Source organism: Felis catus, chromosome B4 (genome assembly GCF_018350175.1).
Source record: "Felis catus isolate Fca126 chromosome B4, F.catus_Fca126_mat1.0, whole genome shotgun sequence".
Classification (NCBI taxonomy): Eukaryota; Metazoa; Chordata; class Mammalia; order Carnivora; family Felidae; genus Felis; species Felis catus.
The window spans coordinates 10,525,076-10,546,658 of record NC_058374.1 but is presented as its reverse complement, the minus strand read 5'-3'; the positions used below and the strand labels follow the sequence as shown (position 1 = coordinate 10,546,658).

At 44.3% G+C, this 21,583-nt stretch overlaps 1 protein-coding gene across 15 annotated transcripts in view; it reads right to left on the bottom strand.

The window, feature by feature from the left end:
* Positions 1–21,583, bottom strand: part of CELF2 (CUGBP Elav-like family member 2) — an 840,819-nt gene that overhangs the window by 300,982 nt on the left and 518,254 nt on the right. For 2 of the 15 annotated variants that reach the window (XM_023256330.2, XM_045062604.1), the window contains exon 1: positions 17,774–18,412. The exons of 4 other annotated variants lie outside the window; for them this stretch is intronic. In XM_023256330.2, the coding sequence (XP_023112098.1) occupies positions 17,774–17,925 (152 nt within the window). In that variant the 5' untranslated portion in view covers positions 17,926–18,412. Of the gene's footprint in view, positions 1–13,240; positions 13,534–17,773; positions 18,417–21,583 lie in introns of those variants that run through there. 9 more of the 15 variants (XM_045062601.1, XM_023256327.2, XM_045062603.1 and 6 more) reach the window with 8 other exon arrangements.

The window sequence follows — 21,583 nt, the reverse complement described above, 5'->3', positions numbered from 1 at the left end:
AAATACTTCTTCGATGACATTTCTGTCCTGTCAGGGCGGGGCCTGATAGAACCAGGAACAGTCTGGGGCAGCTGGGTGGCTCAGTCGGTTGAGTGTCTGACTTTGGCTCAGGTCATGATCATAAGGGTGAGTTCGAGCCCCACGTCAGGCTCTCTGCTGTCAGCTCAGAGCCTGCTTTAGATCCTCTGTCCCCTTCTCTCTGCCCCTCTCCCGCTTGTGCGCTCTCTCTCTCAAAAATAAGCCAACATTAAAAATAATCGGGAACAGTCTGTGGGTTTTCTGAGCAACCTCAGTCAAGTGTTGGTTCTGCTTCTACTGTGGATTAAAGCTTCACCATGACTTTTCTTCAGGTTCTTGTCGAATCTGAACTCTACTAGGGTCTGGAGAGGGAGTTGTGACATTCTGAACTATCACATAAATGACAAATGTAATACCTTCAAAACAGTAACGATAAACAGAGCAACGACGTCATCAGAAAACATAATGTGACAGCGATGGAATGGAACTGCTGCGGGAAGGCAACAGTGTCTGTATCTCAACCAACTCTCTCAAAGTGGCCCATTCAAGCGTGGATCGAAATCCACCTGTGGTTCCTCATTTTACATCCTGGATATAGAGCGTTCGTGAGAGGAGGTGCCACTGTGACTTAGGTGACAATGGAGCGAACCAAGTGCTGAAAGAGTAGTAGCATTTTCTTCCAATTATGTGATCATCCTTGGGAACCTAGCATTTTGACAAAGTGTTCAAACATCGGAGAACGGAGCTGATATCGCGCAGTTGAGAGCCATGGTATTGGGCCTTATAGTCTGATTTCTGAAAGCCTTATAATGAGGGTGGAGTGGGTATACATTCCATTCTTTGGCTGTATTTTTGTTCAACAAAGCCTGCAATTTTCAGTCACTTGAAAATGTAATTATAGATAATGTTTGCATCAGTAGCAAGAATACAATAAGCACACGGGGCATGAAAACTCCACTCAAATCACATCCTCTTAGGTTACGACGCTTGTCTCCTGCCAAGAGTGAAGGCACGTCGACAAGCTCATACTCGATATGAAATGGTTTGAGGGTTAGACCAGCCCATGCACAAATTCTCCTCGAACCTGTCCGTATCCCTTCCTTTACATTGGGTATGTGGTCGTGAAACAGCTATCTACCATTTGCTGAAAATCCAGAGTCCCCTCAAATGTTTAGACACTTGAGCAAAAAGCTACAAAGAGGGCCAAAGTTTACAGACACTTGAAATGGATGGGACACCGTGTTCAAGGTGGTCACAACTGTCAGTCCATTTGTTCAGGGACTCCCTTATGCTACTGCCTACTTACTTGGCCCACTTATGGAGGGATAAACCTGCATGTTGCATAGAAAGGATTCTGCAAAAAGTCACCAACTGAGGGGGACAGTAGAGATTGAATACCACCTGAGAGCCTTTTTCTAATTCACAAGGCGGCCTGCTCTGGGCTCAAGGCGCCCCTGAGAAAGGCCAAGTGTTCATCTGAATTAGATGTAAAAATTAACAAGTTGGAAGTACACAGGGGGAAGGCCAGGTGCCTAATGAAGTCCTCACGAGAAACCTCTTCATGAAATATATGGCTATCTCAAATGAAGAACAAGGACCCGCCTTAACATTCAATGTTAACTGCTTCTTTATCTCTGCAGTAAGTGAGAATCTGAGGCATTAAGAGATCTTGACATTGCTATGGTGCCCCTTTCTACTGACATCGCTCACAACACACTTGCCTTCTAGACTCAGAAATCGGTCTCGCTATGAAATAAAATCAAGAACAAGCAATTTATGTGAAAAAGCACATAAAAAGCAGATTATTACTGGGTCACAGCGAAGAAATTGTACTTCATCCTCGGAACCCGCATCGTCAGCTGCCAAGTCACCAAAGTAACCAGAAATTCAGTGTACTTATGGTCCTAGAAGTGTCTAAGAATCCCTCAACAGGCAAAGACAGCCTCCTGGACCAAAATGCAAGGTGGCCTGAGACAAAGACCTCAGCCTTTGTAAACAAGCACTTGGAAACAGAGGAATACCATCTCCCTTCCCCCAAACCTCTTTCTTGTTTGCAAAACAGGAACGATACAGCTTAATCTTGCAAAATTTTTCTGAAGATTATTGATATTTTATATAAATTCCTTAGCCTAATGGCTGGCCTCCAGGGTATCCTCGGCTACTATCATAAAAAATTTCACAAAGTACACTCAGGAAGGAAGGTAGCGTTCTTTAAAGCGTCCGTAATCAGGAGAAAAACATTTAAAAAGGAGTATTTATTTGTCCAAGAATTATAGCTTTGTTGACATGAGAGAACATTTTTTTGGCTTCTGGGCAGACATCATTATTTTATTGAACAGACAACTAGAAATCCCAAACTGAATCAAAAGTATCATGTTCTGAGTAGACCTGAAAAAAAAAAAAAGACACAGGAGCAAGATAAAGGCCACCACGTGGCTTCTGTGGCTGACCATGGTCCAATCTTGGTCACTTTTTATAACTACTGGAATAAAATCTTGGCCCAGCTGAAAGGCTGCCTACAAGTTAATTGGACTTCTTTGATACCGTGATGATAAAATGAGCCGACTGCAAAGTACCGATCAATCTGTCCAGGAATGTTTGCAGTATGTGCATGGCTGGCCCCTTCTCCAAAGGCTTTGCCAGCTTTGGGCCACAGGCCTAGTTTTCCCTTCCCAACAAGCTCAGGACCAGCAGTCATCTCTGATGGGACAGTGCTCCCACTGCATCAGGGTGACGACGTTCACCCTAATGCCAAGCGGTCTGTTCCGCAAGGAAGGGGACGCTTAGCTTTGGCGGTCACGCTAGTGACCTGGAGATCTGCAGTCAACATCATTCTCTCAGCCGGAGCGGGTGCCGAGTGTTCCCCTGGCCCATCACTGACAACACCCTTCAACCCACGCACGCGGGCAGGCTGTATAGGCTTCCCAACTGAACCTGAATACGTGTGATCTCAAGCAATCAAGCGACGTACAACATTAGGAGCAAATCTTCACCCTAGCTGAGGCAGCTCTAGTCTCTTAGGACGTCAAGGACTCGGTCAGCTATGTTGGGAGAAGTGCCTGTTTATCAACGCACAGACTAGAGTCGCTGTGACGCCTCCTGCTGTTGGGCACCACCCGAATACACACCCTCTACCCACTGTGCCACCTCATAAAAATCCCTGATTCCCTCTCCAAGTCTTTTCCTCCCTCAGTGGCTCTCCTTCTGTGTTCTCTAGGCACTCTGTGGCCTGAACACCTAAAGAGGAATTAGGCACCAGTGTGCACCATAGTCCCTCTCCATATTCACATCACCCAAATTGTTTTCCCAATGGCTGGGTTTCTGCTAGGGCTAGGAGTCCCATTATCGGGAACCAGCCTGCGTATTGTGCGGTTGATTCTCTCCCCATAAGAAAATCAAAATCTATTTCAGCTGGTGTAGAGATGGGCTTTTTTTTTTTTCCCCCAGAAAGCGCATAAGGGGATATTGGATGAAGATATTGCTTTTTGCTTCAACCCTATCCCAGAATGGAAGGTCGGACCACGAGTTCACAGTTGGAAGATGAACTGCATTTCATTTCTCAATCATCATGCAGAAAAGGGAGAGAAAAAAAAAATCAGTCTTTATAATTTGTCCTGGGGACTGAGCATTTTCTGGAAGTTTATATGGGAGCAATACTGCTTTATGGGTCTTTGGCTGAGACTTTAAAGCACGAATGTTCTGAGGGAGAAAACATTAACCGGTCAATTGTAATGAGGTTTCACTGTACTTGACTCTCCCAGGAAATGGAGGTGAACTTGTGGTCAGTTTTAAGTACCATGAAGCTAATAAAATATTTAGGTTGTCATTCCTTTCCCAACGTTAGCCTCACAGTAATTCTGTGGGACAGGTAAGGAGCATATCTTATTATCCTTATTTTCTAGATGAGGAATCTTGACAAGTCAGCCAAGACCTTAAGTGGGCATGGAACAAACCAGAAGACCAGCCAGCGGAAGGCTTCAGACTGCTGTTTAGTAAAGGGTCTTTAGTCTTGAAGAGCAACCTCCAACCCTGTAGCAACATCCCTAGTGATCCCGGCCTACTCCGCCCAAGCAGGACCCAATGCAGGACCCAAGGCAGGGCAAACGTCCCTGACGAGCAGAAACAATCTAACAGGAAGTTATTTCTAACAAACAATTTAAACCCACACACGCCTCACGGCATTAACATGGTTCCTGTATGAAGAATAAGGTTTCCTGAATTCTTCTCTGGAGAAAAGTGAATTCTGTGGCCAGGCTCCATTCAGGAAAGAGACACAGAGTGCTTTGCTTGGTCTCCACTCCAACAGAGTGCTTCTTAAGGGGCCTCGCAGGACCAGGAGTGAAGGAGCACCTGTTCAGGACTGCCCTCGTGAATACAGGACAGGAAGAAAGAAAGTAGATATTGGAGGCGACCCTTTGACATCTAAGAGTAAGAAAAAAGGCAGTAAAAGGAGAGAGAGAGAGAAAGAGGGAAAAGGAGTCGGGAAAACGTGGCTTTTTGTGAAAAGAGAGAATCCTGACAGGTAGCGTCAGCATGTAAAACAGACGTGCCTGGCAGAGGCACCAGTGGTGGTAACCAGCACGCAGGCTTTCTAAGAACTGGCGTGTAGCCTTTAAATCCTGACACCCAAGAGAGATGGCTGCGTGGACAACGGGAGTCACGAGGAAAGAGGTCACCAGCATGGACGGAAGGGAGTAATTGCAGTTGGAAGCCTCCTGGTGACGATTCTGAGCAAGCAGACACAGCTGCCGAACATCCAAATATAGCCGCCGCCCGAGACAATGGCATCCGTAAAGTTAATCGTTCTGAAATACGCTCCCCTTCTGCTCGCCCAGAAAACTCAACACCCCTTCTGTAACGTATGAAGACAAAATACAGCTCCGTGCACAGAAACGCGCAGCTGCTCTGGTTGTAGGAGTTGACTACAAGTGACGGCCGAGGGCTTTCCACGCTGCCCTCCCGTCAAGGCTCCCGTTGGGAGAGATGTGGTGTGGACACACGTGGCCCCTTCTCTTCACACGGAGGAGAACTCTTCGGGAAGGGCCTAATTAAATGGGCCTAGAGAAGATTCAAATACAAGAGCCAAGAAGATATCAATCGGGAAAGCCTAAGGAAGGCAGGAAGCAAACTCAGAAACAGCTATCCTGTTTAGGACCACAAGGAAATGCGCGGGTGCAAAGAATCAGGAGTGGAGAGCCAAACAAAGCAGCCTGACTACACGAATATACCTTAGTCTTCTCCCCAAGTCTTCCCTCCTCCTGCCTTTTCACCTTATCTTTGCCTTTATCACTCCCCTAAGGTTTTCAAGGAACAAAGGGGATGTCAGGTTTCCACATTACTTGCTCTACCTACTCGACCCAACGTCTTACTCAGGAGATGCAGAGAGAAACCAAGTGGATGCAGGAGCGCATGTGTGGGTTTCGGATGGTTTACGTCAGTTTACTCTCCCCCCTCGTAGGTCCCCACATCTGCTCTAAGGTTAACCTTCTGAAGATGTCCTGGTAAGGTGCTGAACTCCCTTTTAGGCACCATGGAAATTTCAAGGGCTCTGTACAACAAGGACAGCAAGGCATGGATAATGACGTGCATCAACGAAGAGGGGGGGGCAGGGGCCAAGAGGCACGAGGTAAGGGACGTAATGTGGTCTGGCCAGTAAGTACCAGCTGGGACCACCCAAGAAAATACCACTTAGGGCCTACTGTCCAGATCGCTCTGCGAGAAGCCTTTCTTCCTACTTCAAACCTGGAAGATCCTGATGGGAGCGACATGTTGATCACAACGGAGCCACAGGAGGGGGCCCCCAGGTCCAGGGACTTTGCAGCAAGGACAGAAAGGACCACTCAACCCTCAGCTTTCTACTCAGTGAGAGGTGACAGCAACATCAGGAGGGGCTTTTTTCCCTTACCTTTAACAGAAACTTGGGGGTTCTGGGCCGAAGAGTCAGAACATCGTCTTGAGACCTGATTTGAATACGTCTTTGGTCACGATGCTAAACTTTTCTAAATCTTACAGTTTTCAGTTATGAAGATAATAATCTGTAAACACAGGCTGTGTCATAACAATTTCAGAACTGTTACACCCAAAGACCACTAAGGGGCAGATATTTCAAGAAAGTAAAGACTTATGCCCAATGAGGTAGTTTGTCATGTATATGTACTTTCACACACATACACACGTGCATATATGTACTCATGTGAACACACATACACATTTTATGCCTACTGACCACAGCCAAGTGAAGAACGCTATTTTGCTCTCTTAACTTATGAAAGGACCAGCTGATTTTATTTTTGGCAGATAAATGTGGCACAACTTTCTAAGCTACGGGGGGAGATAGGAGAAACGGAGACACAATTCATGGGAAAGGATATAAAAATGCCACCTTAAAATTTAATGAGCTTGTGTGCCTGGGTGGCTCAGTCGGTTAAGCGTCCGACTTTGGCTCAGGTCATGATCTCGCGGTTTGTGAGTTCGAGCCCCGCGTCGGGCTCTGTGCTGACAGCTCGGAGCCTGGAGCCTGCTTCGGATTCTGGGTCTCCTTCTCTCTCTGCCCCTCCCCCACTTGTGCTCTGTCTCTATCAAAAATAAATAAAATGTAAAAAAAATAAAAATAAAAAAAACTTAACAAGCCTAGGTCAAACTACGAACTGTCTTTATAAAAAAGTATAAAAATTAAGAATTTCAGCACAAAATCATACAACTTCAGATCCTACTATGAGAGAACTCGTGACTCTCCCATGGTACCCCTCCCCCCAAAATGCTTTTAAGCTGCCCAAAAGTTATGTCAAAATGTCAAATCAATCAGCTGAAATTAACTGCATTCCCTCTGAGGAGTCACCACCGTCATCTGTGAAAGTGGGCGATCTTGAGGCTACTGGAGCCTATAAATGTCAGACAAAGCAGCTAGTGGGTTGGGGGAACTTGATGTCCACAGTTCTAACAAAGGCATGAGCAGAACCTCCTCTTACCGAGGAGACAAACCTCTTTGACTTCTTCAATTATTAAGACTTAAAATCAGGGGCACCTGGGTGGCTCAGTTGGTTAAGCTTCTGACTTCGGCTGAGGTCATGATCTCATGGTTTGTGAATTCAAGCCCGAATGGGGCTCTGTGCTGACAGATACTCTCTGCCCCCCCCCCCTTATGTGTACTGTCTCTCTCTCAAAAATAAATGAACATTAACAACAACAAAAAAAAGACTTAATATCAAAACATTCCCCCTAACCCCATTTTAAGGCACTGTTACTATTAAAGGAATCCCATGATCTGGTCATCTGTCTGTAGGACTCCTGCCGTTCGGCTGACCAAAAGGGAGCACTGATCATTTAAACTGAGTCCTCCTCAGGATAGATTTATTTAAAACCTGACCTTAAGTAAAAGGCCATATGAGTCTGGTAGAAAACTTCGTAATAATAAACCCAAATGATGTTTTAGTCTAAATACAGGCTAAACTTAATTTACATAAATCTTCAGGAAGAAAAAAAAATGGGTCTAATAATTTGCTGGCAAGTTGGCTCTGAGGCATTCATTCAAATGGAGTAATTAAAATTTAACCAAAAACGGAATTTGTACTCATCTGTCATTTTGAGAGCCGTAGGATTACATATTTATTAGCATTCCATTTTAAAGGATCAGCTGATTTTAAAGTATCACTCTCAGTATCTGAACATAATATACAATCTGCAGTTCATAAAACAGACCGTTCATAAAACTCCGGGTGTAGCTCTGTGAACGTGTAAATCTCAAATATGCTCACCAGGCATTTCGGCCATGTAACTGGAATTGTATTTCTATCAAACCAGTTGGAGTAATCATTTTCTGTCCTGATTCGGAACAAATGGCAAGGGTGAAGCAGTTCAAAATCTCCCTGTCACCCCCTTTCCTTTAAAAGTCCTTTCTAGAAGGAGACTAAAGCTCCCAGTAAATGAAAAAGAAATCCCTGGGAGGAGAGCGAGGTTTCCTTCCCTCCGCATCTAGATTCAGAGCATGAGAATATTGGATGGCACAATTACACAGTGATGATGCTAAAGGGGGATAATTATTTTACAATTACCTGAGAGCATCACATTTACTGCGCTAATTAGTTTTTGTTTCCCACAAAGGTTTTTCCAGGAATGCGCAGCTCCGTTTCTCTTCGCTTTGGCAAGAGCTTTCTCTTAAGGAAAAATAAAACTACGTTTTCTGCACTGCCACACAAGTGGCCAGTGACGCTGGCCCCATTATGTTACCGGTCCCTCCCTGACAGTGGAAACAGACACGGGGGCATGGGAACTTCTTGGTGTGAATGAACCGGAAACCGTTAGTGCTTTCCAGACCCTCCCTTCTGCAGTGCTTAGCACACCTATTCCACCAAACAAACAGCTGACTCCTCCTGGTGTCCTAATCTGCAAACAAAAAGCAAAAATGTGAGCCTCTGAAAAAAACCAAACCAAAAAAAAAAAAAAAAAACCATGCAAAAAAACCCCAAAAACAGAACCCCTCTGGTATTAATACTCTAAGTGGGAAATAAAGACTTTTGAAGTTTGGATGAAGTTCGGCCCAGGAAGTATGCCGCGTCAATGGCTTATTAATTTAGCTCCTTGAAACGTGTTGAAAATATCAGGTTTTCCAGTGGAATGCAAATCAGAGGATGCTTACAGTATTGTTCAACAGTCGTGAGGATGACTGAGAATGTGCGACAGTGACGTTCAGGGCTGTGGACAAGTCTACATATATCAGCCTCAACAAATGAGCACTACCCCGAATTTTGGCACAAGAGCTAGATCGTGCCCCGTGCTGGCTACAGAACACTCAAGTTCATCAGATGGTTCTGTGTGCCACAACAGTACCTGTCTTGAATGAGCATTTAGTTTAGAAGCAACAAAACCACAAAGGAGGGTGGTAAGGAGAAATGAAAAGTTCGCAAATTTATGTTAAAAAAAAAAAAGGAGGGAGATTGCAGTCTTTTATCAGAGGCCAAATATACTGTTGTTACAGCTGTTGGGGGAGGGGGGAGGGTGAGAACTGCTCTGAGGTGGAAAACATCCTAAATGATCCCATGAAATCTTAATTACTAGGTTCATATCGGAAAATCTTATCTCCTTTTTTATCTTGTCTTGCAAGGTTCTTGTTCCCCCCAGTTCACGGTGTCTCATCAACAGATTCCAGAGTAATCTCAATCCAGCAAATTACAATTAAACAGCAATACTTAACAATTAACATAATACCTCTAACCCAGATCAAAGATAACATTAGTGTTCCAAAATGCCAATATGGGAGGAGTTTTTGTTCTCAGGAAGCAGCTGATACTAAAATATGTATTGCTCACTGAAAAATCCCACTTGAAAGCAGACTTTAAAAATTTTCCTTAAAAATCCATACGCATAACCCTTTTTGCAGAATCTTCTCTAATTCCTTGCACGATCATCAAAGAATCAGGTGCTAAGTCCCAGTTATTGCTGTATTTTATTATTGGTAATGGCACTTTCTGAATATACTTCAAATCCCATCTTTATCTTACTGGTACCTTGTAAACCAGAAAATATTTTTAATTAAAATATATTCTCTTTAATGAACATATGGATAATAGTGTGAATCTGAATCAAATTAGAAAGTCAACTCTGAACGAGCCACACGTTTCCTATAATGCTCATTCTCATGTGGCATAATTTTGGATTTCTGGTAAAAATCTACGTCGTGTATTTAATCCACAGTTCTCTCTTCTCTCCCCATCAGCACGTGAACTTGCATTTATGTAACACACGCACAAGCCAACCCCAGCTTTGCTGTTCACTGCCTATGAGGCATGGGCAGCATACAACACCTTTAAACATGACCTGTAAAATGGGTATAACCCACCCCCAGCAGATCTATTGCTAAGGTTAGAGACAGGTATATAAAGTGCCTTGGTACACAGTAGGTATTCCATTAATGACTCACGTTTTCATCATTTGAGGGAAAGGGAGAAAACAGTAATTACGACGCCTTCCGGAAGTGGTCACGCTGCCCCCTACGATAGTTTCTTCATCTATAAAACGAGGTCTGTCCAGATGGTCTCTAAAGCCCCTTTCAACTTGAGCGGTGAAAGCCCCTAGACCCCCCTCCCCCCCTTTCAGTTTAACTGGACACTGACATTTTTCCAGCTATCTTAACTCGGGAGGACCTAATGAACAAAAATGGTGAATTCACCAAACTGATGAATTTACACTCCGGATAACTTTTCTCATTTCCAACAAGGTTACTTACTGAATGTGGGTGGGTGGGGGGAATAAGATTTCATTTTAATTTGTTTCTTGATGTCTTATTCTAACATCACAAATCGGAATAATTTTAAAGCTGCATTTATAGATTTTTTTCCACCTGCAATTTCTCATTTCTAAGACGTGATTTCTTAGATTCTTCTGTTTAAAAATTGAAAAGCATCTAAAAACCCCTGAACGCATATGTGATCATTGAAAAGGTTAAACAAAGGAAAACCCTCATCCCCACACCCATCCCAAACCGACTGCCCAAGCTTAAAATAGAATTTTTGAAATCAGTTCCTACTCTACCTTCATTATGCTTTGTTGCAATCGATATTCTACAGTAGCATAAAGACAACAAAACGTCAGTAGTTAAGATTATTTAAAAGGTCTATTTCCATTTACAGTTTCGATACTGAAGGCTTAAAACGCCAAGACTTTGAAGCATATGTCCCAACAATTCAGAGCCACTGCAGAGCCTTAAATGATCTGGGCTCTTTAAACACTGGATGGCTCGGGGGGCCATCAAGCGTAATAATTCATCTCAAAAGCTATTTGTTCATCTGTCTTGAGGACTCAAACATATTACATCTTGCAAACTTATGTAATATATTCTTGTGGGAGAATGCCATTGAAAATATGTCCTACTGCTTTAGAAAATCAACACCAGAAAAGCCCCTATGCTTTATTTAGGTCCCTTTTAGGAATAGGCCAATATTCAGCCGCCTGCAATTTAGTCCAAATGGCAATATACCATATGTGACAACCAGTCCCGAAAACAATAAATCTGCACGGCTATCTTCTCAACCGCATGCATATGGCAATAAGACACAGTGCTAGGTGGGCTTCAAGCATTTTCAGCTTGTCACACGCCCTCCCACACACCTCTGTTCCCCAAAGATAGTCTCCAATGTGAGTTAATTACAAACTATTTTGGAAAGCATGCTACAGTACTCTTAGGGCTAAGAGGACATAATAGTTATCTTGGAAACAAATTATTTACAAATCCTCTATTTTTATTTTTTTTTTAAAAGTTCAATTAAGCAAGAGTTGGCAAGCACTGAAAACAATGGGGGTCTGATTCCAAAGGATATCATTGGGAAATAACTAGCATCTGGAAGAGAAGTGGGGGTAGTAAGTTATACCAGGGTTTGCATAGGAGACTCCATGGCTGAGATACAAAGGCTCTATTCAGAGCAAACAGTTTGCAAAAGCCACATTCATCCACCAAATGAAAAAGACGAATTAAACTTTCATAATTCATAATTTAACTGACAAGAGACAGCATCTTTCGGAGACCATTAACACATTAAATTCACAGAGCATTCATTAGATGGAGATCTTCTGGTCACCTAAGTAGCAGGTGACTGAAAACTCAATCATGATCAAGCCACTTCTTCCTCCCGACGCTCCTCCTCCGGAGAGCAGAAACCACAAAACTTTCAATAGCAAATGCACAAACAAGTATTATATATCCACACACACACGTATATTTTAAGGGGGACAGGGCAGAGATCTTGTAAAACAAGTATCACGGGAATGTTACTAATCAAGATTAATTTCCCAGAGAAAATTGCCAAAAGGAAATTCAATATTTTAATTTACGTTATCTGATTGTCTTAGTTGGGACAATGAACCTGATCGTGTGTACAAGCAAGTTAACATTCTTCATATCGACTGGAAGGACAATTCGCACTTAACAGATTCTATCAGCCGCCCTCCCCCCCCCCTTTTGTTTTTTTAATCCTAGGGGCTCAAATAATTGGCCACCGTGGAACTTCTCAAAAATCTCTTCACTCATAACATTTAACATGCTAGCCAATGAATCTAGCACCGTAGGGGAAAGCGAGCTGCCAGAGAAATGGATCAGAAAGCTGTGAAAGGTCTAAAAACTGCAAAGGGTACATAAGGTGCCAGAAAGAATATGGATGTGAAGTCGTAGAGCGGGTAGAATAGGAAACATTTTATATGTACTCTTAGCAAGGATAACCGTCGTTTTTTCACTAGATTACTTGTAGCCTAGATTCACTGGCAGAATTCTTGCCCGATAAGAGACAATTTTGTACATTCCAAGTCTAAAATGGACACAGACCTTTCAGACCCGCTTCTGGCAATCCTTTTAGGTTTCTTTTTCGTAACACGCCTGAAATACAAGTGGATGCTATTGACTCGATAGCGCCCGAGCTGATAGAAGAAACTTTCCTATCGAGACTAACGAGCCAGAGAAAAATTAGATATACTTTCCTTTCCTCAGAAATCCCAGCTCCGTACTTCTCCCCATAAACTCTCCACCCTAGTTTGGCGACGTGTAAAACAACCAGAACCACATTAATTATTAAATTATAGACTGCACATCAGACGAACCACCATGATTACGTAAAAATTACCTCTAATTTCTGCAATAGAGCACACCGGGCTATTTTAACGCTTTATAATTACCCCCCCTCTCCCCCACCCCCCCGTTTTTTTTTTTTTTCCTCTTCTCTCCTCTCCTTCCACTTCTCCCACCGCCGGCGAAGAGTCTTTGCAAATGTAAGTCAGAGGAGCGGGTAATATGGTAAGAAGGGATCTTTAAATGGGCCACGAGAGCTCCACCAGACCCGCATTTCAAATGACACGAGCGTGCACGCGCGCACCCCGCCCCGGGACGCCGCGCCCCGCCGACCGGACCCCACGCCCGGACCCCCGGACTCCGCGTCGGCCTCGCCGGTCCCCACCTGGTCCCCCGCTCGCCGGCCGCCGCCTGAAGCCCACGCCCCGACCCCGGTCCGGGTCCCGGTCCCCGCCCCGACCCCGCTCCCCGCACCGCCCGGCGCGGCACGTCCGGACACTCGCCCCGCTCCCCGCGTCCAGCGCCGGCTCACAAACCCGGGGGAGGCGGCCGAGCCGCAGCCGCCGGCCGCCCTCGCCCTCCTCGGGGGCTCCGGGAGCGAGACCTGGCGGCAGCCGCCCGGCCGGGGGCGCGGGGAGAGCGGCCGCGCGTGCCCCCCGGGGCTGCACTCACATTCTGTCGGGAACTAGCAGGCGGCCCTCGACCATCATGTCCGGGAGGAAATCCAGCTTGAAGGCAGAAGTCATGTTCTCGGCGCGCGCTCTGCGCTCGGGCGGCGGGGGGCGGCTGTGCGCGCGTCCGAGCGGCCGCGGGCGGCGCGAGATGGGCAGGGACAGGTGCGCGCGGCCTCCCGGCGGCCGCCCGAGCCGGCACTTGTCACATTCTCTCCCCTCCCGCTCTCCGCCAATCCCCTCCGAAATCCAGCGCCCCGGCGACGGTCTGCGGAGCGCCAGGTGCGGCGAGCGGAGGCGGAGCTCCGCGCCCGCCGCGCCGCCGCTTAACCCCTGCGGGCCCGCCCGCCCGGCCCCCGGAGGGAGGGACCCGCCCGAGGCCCGCGGCTGGGGAAGCTGAGCTCACCAGCTTTTAAAAATAGCCAGACTTTCCTGGGGTCCCCAGCCTCCAGCAAGGCAAACTAGTTCACCACGCAGCCTCGGTCCAGTTCCTCTCAGTTCCCCCATTTGCACGGCGCCTGGCACGAGGCCCGAATAACCGCTGTGGTAGATCAGTGCCACTGTATTGCCAAAGCCTAGTTCCCATGACGGTCCAAACCCAAGTCCCCAGCCCAAGCCGGGAGAAAGGGCACCCTCACGAGTGCTTGCTGAAACGCACCCCGGTGCGATCTGCTAGCCAGTGTATGAACTCCCAACAATAACTGATCTAGCATTCGTGGGTTGGCCAAAGTAACTATCAGATAAACGGCCCAAGTGACATTTAGGGACTTATCTCAATGCTTTAAGGACAAAGAGGACTCAATCTGCACACAATTACATTTCCTTTGTATCATCTTGGAAAAACGCACAAGTTCAGATAAGGGACTGAAAAATGTGAATCACGGTAATCACGTTTTCTTTTAAAAAGGAAACAAATTTGTCCTTTTCTAGTATTTAAGGATGAAAAACCAACGGACTTTATTGAAAGACTGTGAGAGCTGTAACGTAACGGCCATGAGGCCTAAACATCCATTTAAGATGTGTGACTTGACTAATAGGAGTGGTGAAAAATGGCGAAAATCTCAAAGGAATAAAGCAGGGAGTTGAATTTTCCCAAGCGATTTGCAACAATTCCTGAAAGGTAAGTATACAGTGACGTTCTAATTCGCTGTTGTCATTGTTTTGTTTGGTTATTTAGAGGAAAGCAAACTTTTCACAAGGTCACAGGATGCAAGGATGTAAAACTTCTCATATTTCATGTGCTAAAGCAACATCATAAACTGCATACCAGAATTACAGTTTGCCTCTTATGGTAATCGCTCTCATTTTGTAAGGACATAGCACACGCCTGGGGATACAGTCACGGTAGCCAGAGGGTTAAACAACTAAGTCACGTGTAGTTAAATACACCAGGTATAAGCCTGATGTATCAGGCACCATTATTCAGAGAAACGATCTTTTCTCACAACTTCTTGTGCGATCATGAGACCTGACCATCTTTTGAGATTATGAATGAAAACAAATATTTATATACCAATTTTAAATCCACCTATCAATTTTAAATCCAGGCTTGATGGATGGCTTGAGTAATATGAAGTAACAGGCCCGGAGTATTCAATTAAGTCCATACATACTTAATGGACTTGATTTCCTCCTTCAGCTGAACAGTATATCTGGCTTTGACCAAGGCACTTCTAATTCCAAGACAGATGCAGGGCTAGGACTAACCTTCATTTTAAAATATTGCCTTTCTGAGGAATGAGGTCTAAGTTCACAAGGAATTGAAAAACAGAAATTGAAAAACAGATGCAATGAAATGAGTTCTTAGACCCAAAATGCCCAAACTTTTCCTGATAGTATCGAGTTCAGCTTACTCCCTCTCCTCGCTACTATTGGCTGCCTTTGAAATGATAAGAATTTTGTTGGTCTTTCAATAACCTTAATAAAGTAATTAACTGGATAAATGAGACCTGGTCAGTTCTTGGTTTTCGTACATTTATATAAATCCCAAATGTATATAATGAGCCAACTGTATAACAAACTCATCTTAAGAATGAGCATAGCCGGCCTCCAGAACAGAAGCAAAACACAGCCGCGTTCATCAAAAAGAAAAATATTTTCAAATCAGCTGTGGAATAAAGCTCCATATGTATCTCCATTCTATAAGGTATAAGACGCTTCATTAACATGTACACTTCTGAAATATTTATTTTCTCTTTAATTGCATGTGAATTAGTTGGGAGAAGCTGTAGGGAAGCCCTCTTACTGACTTAAGCCTTCTCAGCAGTTTGTTAAATTCTAGTCTCAAATCCCTTGAGGCAATAGTGGATTCAAAGCAGCTTTTAATCACACTATAAGGAGGGTGAAGTAGTATGTAAGTAGGTCATAGAGAAAGAATTACAAGTGCATAGGTTATTGCCTTATTTAACAACTACGGTGTATGTACCAGAGTTTTCAAAGCACATTTGCTTCTGCCATTTAAAGTTAGAAGCAAAACCAGGGTCAAGTATAAAAAGAAAACCCACTCTTACATGGGATACCGTGATGATGTGAACCAAGGAACGCTTATGGAGTGTAGCTGAGTTTAAATCGTTTGGCTGCCAAATACATAAATAATACAGTGATTGCACAGGCACTTGATGCAGGTGCCAAAGAGAAACAAAATACACACATACACACACCCTCCACAGGGTGTTGTTTCCATGATCATAGCACATACACAATAGTCCTTTTAAAAAATACAAATTTCAAAAGCTCTTGAGTCTAGAAACGAAAACAAAACAAAAACACCCAACCAAATACCACCTGATGAAAAGCGTAAATTTCCCGTTTCACTGCTTTGGCAGAAGGAAAAAACAAAATCTAGAAACAACTCAATGGGGCCCCTTTTTTAATTTTCATGCAGTAATGAGCCATCAGGTATCATGTTTTGGCAGTTGGTGTTATTTGGCAGACAGCTCCGCTGGGCCGCTGTTCACTCGGGTTCAATGGAGCTATTTTATAGCCAAGGATCTTATCAACAGCAGTGAAAAGGGATGAGGCCATCAGCGGGCCCCTCTCGTGGACATGACCTGGTTGGTGACACCACTGTGTGCTGACATCACTGGGGACGGGTCTGTTGGGAACAATGAAGATTCCTCATAGTTTTAGCTTCATTGTAGAGAAACCTTAAGCTCTTTCCTAGGCCCATCCCCCTACCTTCTCTAATTGTCTATTTTTTTTTTTTTTAATCAACTTGCTATTCATTTCCCAAACAAAAGGCAATTCAAGAATTGGAAGCACTTCAAGGGAAAGTTTCTGAATGACCTCATTTTATATGAGGCCTTCCAAGGCAATCGGGTGCTCTGTGCTGTTTCAGCAAGCTGCTTCCCCCCACCCCCATGCCTCATCTCAAACTGAGTTTTCTCCAATGGTCATTGTTTGCGCACTGAATTATCACTGGCATTAAAAAAAAAAAATCTCAATAGAAACAGCATGCTAATAAATGCATTTGTACATAGAGTACACACTGCAGGGAAAATACTATCCCAGTCACCCCACTCAATCAACAAACCAGAATATAGTCCCTTGATCAAAAAGCTTTCAACATTTTTGCAGAAAGTTTATACCGTAAGTTAGAGACTGGTGCTTGCTATATGGTGATTAGCGTTTATAAGCAATTTTCCCCCCTACAGATAACCTTGTATATTTCACGATAAATTTCCATTTTTTAATTGTTCCTATACACAATGTCCTACACTGCAATCTCTTTAAAAGCAGAACACCATCAGCTATGTTATCATAGATATCATATCATCTTCACAAAAGCGTCTCCCCCGCCCCCCCACTTCTGGCTCATCATTACAAACTGGAATCCAAAACATCTTTGCCCTATCACATTTTCGAATTCAAATTTTATTAACATAGCTGTTTCGGTTAAAAAAAAAAAAAGCCTAATGTGCTCAGGGCCATTTGGAGCAAGACATACAGGCCCTATAAGGGGATTTTCTATCGTTTCTAGCCAATAAATTTGAAATCCACATGAATGTTAACTACCTGAGAGAATATCTGACTTTGTGGCCATGTGTTTGTTCTTGGCTTTCTCCAGTTTCATTAGTAACTTGCAAAAATAAACAATGGTGTTTTTTTATGTGCTTCAAAACACCCAAACAGATCCTTAAGCGATACATTGAAATACATCTTTTCTGCATCCCATAAAGGCATCCCTTAAAAAGACTTTTATCGCCAATTATAAATTTAAAGTGATCACTTTATTATTCACACACGCCCCCCTCCCATTTTCCATTGAAAGCTTCTGGAATGGTGACTTTGTCACATCCCTAAAATGACTTAAGTAAAATTAAATGCCAATAAAGATGAAGTAGTTATTAGAGTCTTATTTTACATTTTTACAGGAATTTTAAGTAGTCACTCTCCCTTGAGAACAGCTGCTCCTGGCTTTTTGCAATCTTGTGTTTTTCTGAATCTGTTTTTAATAGAGCAAAAATACATAATGGTGAATTTATCTTCCTTCTGAAGAGGCCCTCAAAATGAAGACGGTTCTTTGTATACATACCTTCGTGCTCCGAAATGAGATGCCCCTCTAGAGTTTCCAGAAGCTTCCATTCCAAGGGGATGAAATGCTAACACTGTGGGTCTGTCAGACCCAGAGCCCAACCAGCTCATCACTTCTCTCTCTAACTTGCCTTTCCCCTTGCCTTTCTCCATGATACCGCTGCTGCCTTCTTTTTGTTCCCCCCTCTTAGCTTTCTCTCTCAGATGGAAGCTAAACAATGCCAGAAGCTTCCCTCTACAGCTGCGTGTCTGAGGAGGCAGGTGACTACCCAAGTAAAGAGAGTTGTGGTTGGTTGCTTATCTGCGAGAGAAATCAAGTTTGCCTTGCCCTGACCAAAGCTGGTTTCTGAACTAGGAACAGCTGTCTCTGGAGTGAGCCATGAGATTCCTTTCCAGACATTACCATTGGGTGGGAGGGGGAGGATGCAAGGCTGTGTCCCATGAAGTGAGTACACAGGAGATGAGCATGGGGAATAACGGAGAAATCGGAGGCAGAGGAAAAAGGTCTAGCGTGGTGATTCGCACACGAAGGCACTCGGTTAAAACCTCTGAAGGAATGTTCCAGTGGCCTCTTGAAGATCCTGAGATGTGTCAGGCTACACGAGGTACCCTTATCTGGTGCCAGTCTGGCGGCAGGAACAAAATTCATACCTATCAGAATGAGGCGTTTAATTCCCTGGCAATCTGCCCTCCGACACCCCCCCCAACCCCCACAAAAGGTCTTCCCCAATTGGCCACAAGTTCTCATCTTACTGTCACGTGTTGTTCAATTAAAAAAGAGAAACTTCTGCTTGACAAAACTCAACAGCTGAGTAGCAACAGCTGGGTGGGTCCAGGAGTGGGGCGGACGTGAGGTCCAGAGAGAGAGAAGCAACAGGTGGGGGTGAAGGAAAAGAAATGGGGGTTTCAAGCCTTGGGGTGGGGCTGTCTGAGACAGATCCTGGCAACCATCAAAACTTCAACTCAACTCGAGAGGCAATCTCAGAAGGCATGACAGCCCCATTTGCCCGAATGTTAACTCTCTCTCTCTCTTTTTTTTTTTTCTGAACAAATACATCTTGAGGAAGAGTGAAGATTAAGAGCAAAAGCTTGGGTTTCTGTAAAACAAAACACATGAATCCACTTTACCCACAATGATGACGGATCGCCTTCAAACAGCTTTGGTTACCAGGATCAGAAGCCACCTGATACGGGGCGTGCAGATCAGATTCTTGAAGGCAAACGCTACTTTCAAACTGAATGAAAAAGATTAGAAGATTTAAGAGCCCAACCTGTTTGATTGTGCATTTGATTCTGTCAATGACACCAGGGAACGCGTCATTTAATTTACTGATTCATCAGCTAGACCTTTGTCATATGCGTGGCCATCATTTCCTCATAGGGATGAAGGGCTGAAAACTCAAACTCTACCATGATCTTCCTATAAGAAGTGCAATGTGTTAACCTAATTGTTCCTACAGCAATTATATAACAAAGCTATTAAAATGACATGTAGGTTGAAAATACATTAAGGTTTTGAGTACAGGAAATTTATTTTTTCCCTATAATATGGTTCAAATCTCTAGCTATTTTTAGCTTATGATAGAGGGTTTTGAAAATCCCCAATGACTTTTTATTGAAATTTGCTTTTGATGCTAATTCCCCTGAAGTCCATTAAGGCCAAAAAAAAAAAAAATGTTTTTCTTCCCCTTATAAGAACTACCCAAAATCTTCGTGGAAAAGTGGCATAGCTATCTACCCACACTAAGTGGCATGTGTTCTATCTTATCTCCACTGCTGAATGTCAACTTTGACAGTACCCATAGCTCCGTCTCAATACTCTCTGGAGGCTACTAGCTATATTTGCCCTATTTCATAGGAATATGGCAAGGTTAGGGAGCAGGAGAGATGGGAAAGACATTGGGTCCGAGGAAGAAAGGAGAGGAAGCTTAGGATTTTGTTTTGCTTCGTTTTAATAACAAAGATAACTCCAGGGTGTTATCTCCAGGGTGTCTAAGGACACCTGCTCTCTCCTTCTCAGTCACCTGCCCTTCCAGCCAGTTGAACTACTCTTCCTCTGCATCGCACCACTGGTTCCTTTCTACCTGCTGTTCTCTCTCCTTCCATGACCGTCTTGAGTTTCTAGAAGGCTGAGACTACGTCTCATGTCGAGCACAATATATATTTGTGCCTTGGCCAGTTATGATTACAATAGGACATCTTTTGGCCCCTCTTGTAGATAAAAAGTTACATTTCAATTTCATAACGCTTTAAAATTCTCTTTTCCCTGCCAATGTCTATTCCCATTGTACAGCTTAAAGCCTTAGAAAAGTGAGGCATAGGATGCTTTGGTTCAAAGACCTCATGAACTAAAAGGCAGATGAGTGAGGATATGAGGGAAGTTGTTAGAAGTCAGAAGCAAACACCACTGAGATTTTTCCTTTCTTGTTCGTTATTTTTCTGTTGTTACTGTACAACTTCCTCAGTAGTGAAACTATGGAGCATGTACAAACCAAAGGCCATGGCAGAAACGCAGCACCAGAGGAAGACATGACTTTAAAGTGTCAGACATTCAATAATTATACTCTCCACTTGTCAGGGAAGGAGTCTGGTTGAGTCCTGAGTTTGAATCCCTCCCCTGTGAGCTGTGTGTCTGTAGGCCTATTCCTTTACCTCGGTCTGCCTCAGTTTTCCATCTTTAAAATGGTAATAACACAACTACCACTAAATGTCAGATGTCTGTGAGGATTAAATGATATAAAATAAAAGAAACCACCTAGTGTAGTCCCAGGTGTGGGTGGCTAATAAACTTTGGCTTTATTCCTCACTTCCAGTCATAATCCGCCCACAATCTTTGTTTAAACCTGGAACTGACAGGTGGAAAGGAAAAGAGGGAGCCGGTACTAATCCTATTGTTCTTGTAGCATCCAAGTGTCACAGCCACTTCTGTTTCTAAGGCCAGCAGCCCAGGTCAGAGGCAAGGGGAAGCCTATAGCTCACGGAAAGCAGGCACTAGACATCCTGGGGCTTGGGGTAAGGTCTCCATCCCTTTTCTTCAGGTCAGTTTCCAAAGAGAAGGTCCAAATGAATCCTAATCACTACCGTCAGGAACTTAGGCCTCTTACCATCAACTCCGGGACGTTTCATGTTCAGAGCTGCTTCCTAAATCATCTCTGAATGAACAGGTAAGCCATTTTACAGAGCCCAAGAGAGAGCGGGGGTCCCAGACCAAGACGTGCAAGAAGCAAGACATTTACAGACCAGGACCTCGCAGGGCCTGCAGCCCTGGCGTGGCCGGGATGGACCGCTTTCCAGGAAGGTGAGTGGCACCCGATCTGTCTCTACTGTTCCAGTTAGTTCGCACACGGGCCAGAGGCCAGCAGTACCATCCATAAGCTCAACACAGGCTTTGTACCCTTTTTTAGCGCTTGCAGCTGCAACCTTTCTCAAGCCAGGGACGAAAAAAGCCACGATGTTGTAGGTGTATCATTGTTATAACTTTAAACCTCAAGCTCTCCTTGACCAAGACAGCAAAGTTTGTTGAACTGAACGATTGTTCATTCAGAATTGAAAATTCAAGTTTTTATTTTTCTCTGAGGCATGCTGGCATGCTGGCAAGTTCTGCTTTCTAAACCCCAGTGATTCGTCACGATCCTAAGCAGCCAATCATGGGCGGGTCAACTTGGAATGGAACTGAAGGTGGTGGCTCGAGCTGCCCTGGTGATCGGTGTCACTCTGGGCTAGTGTCATCTCCCCACAGACACCATTTCCCGTTAACCATGATGGGCTTGACATACAAGGAAATGTGCTGACATGAGTCACAGCCCGAAAG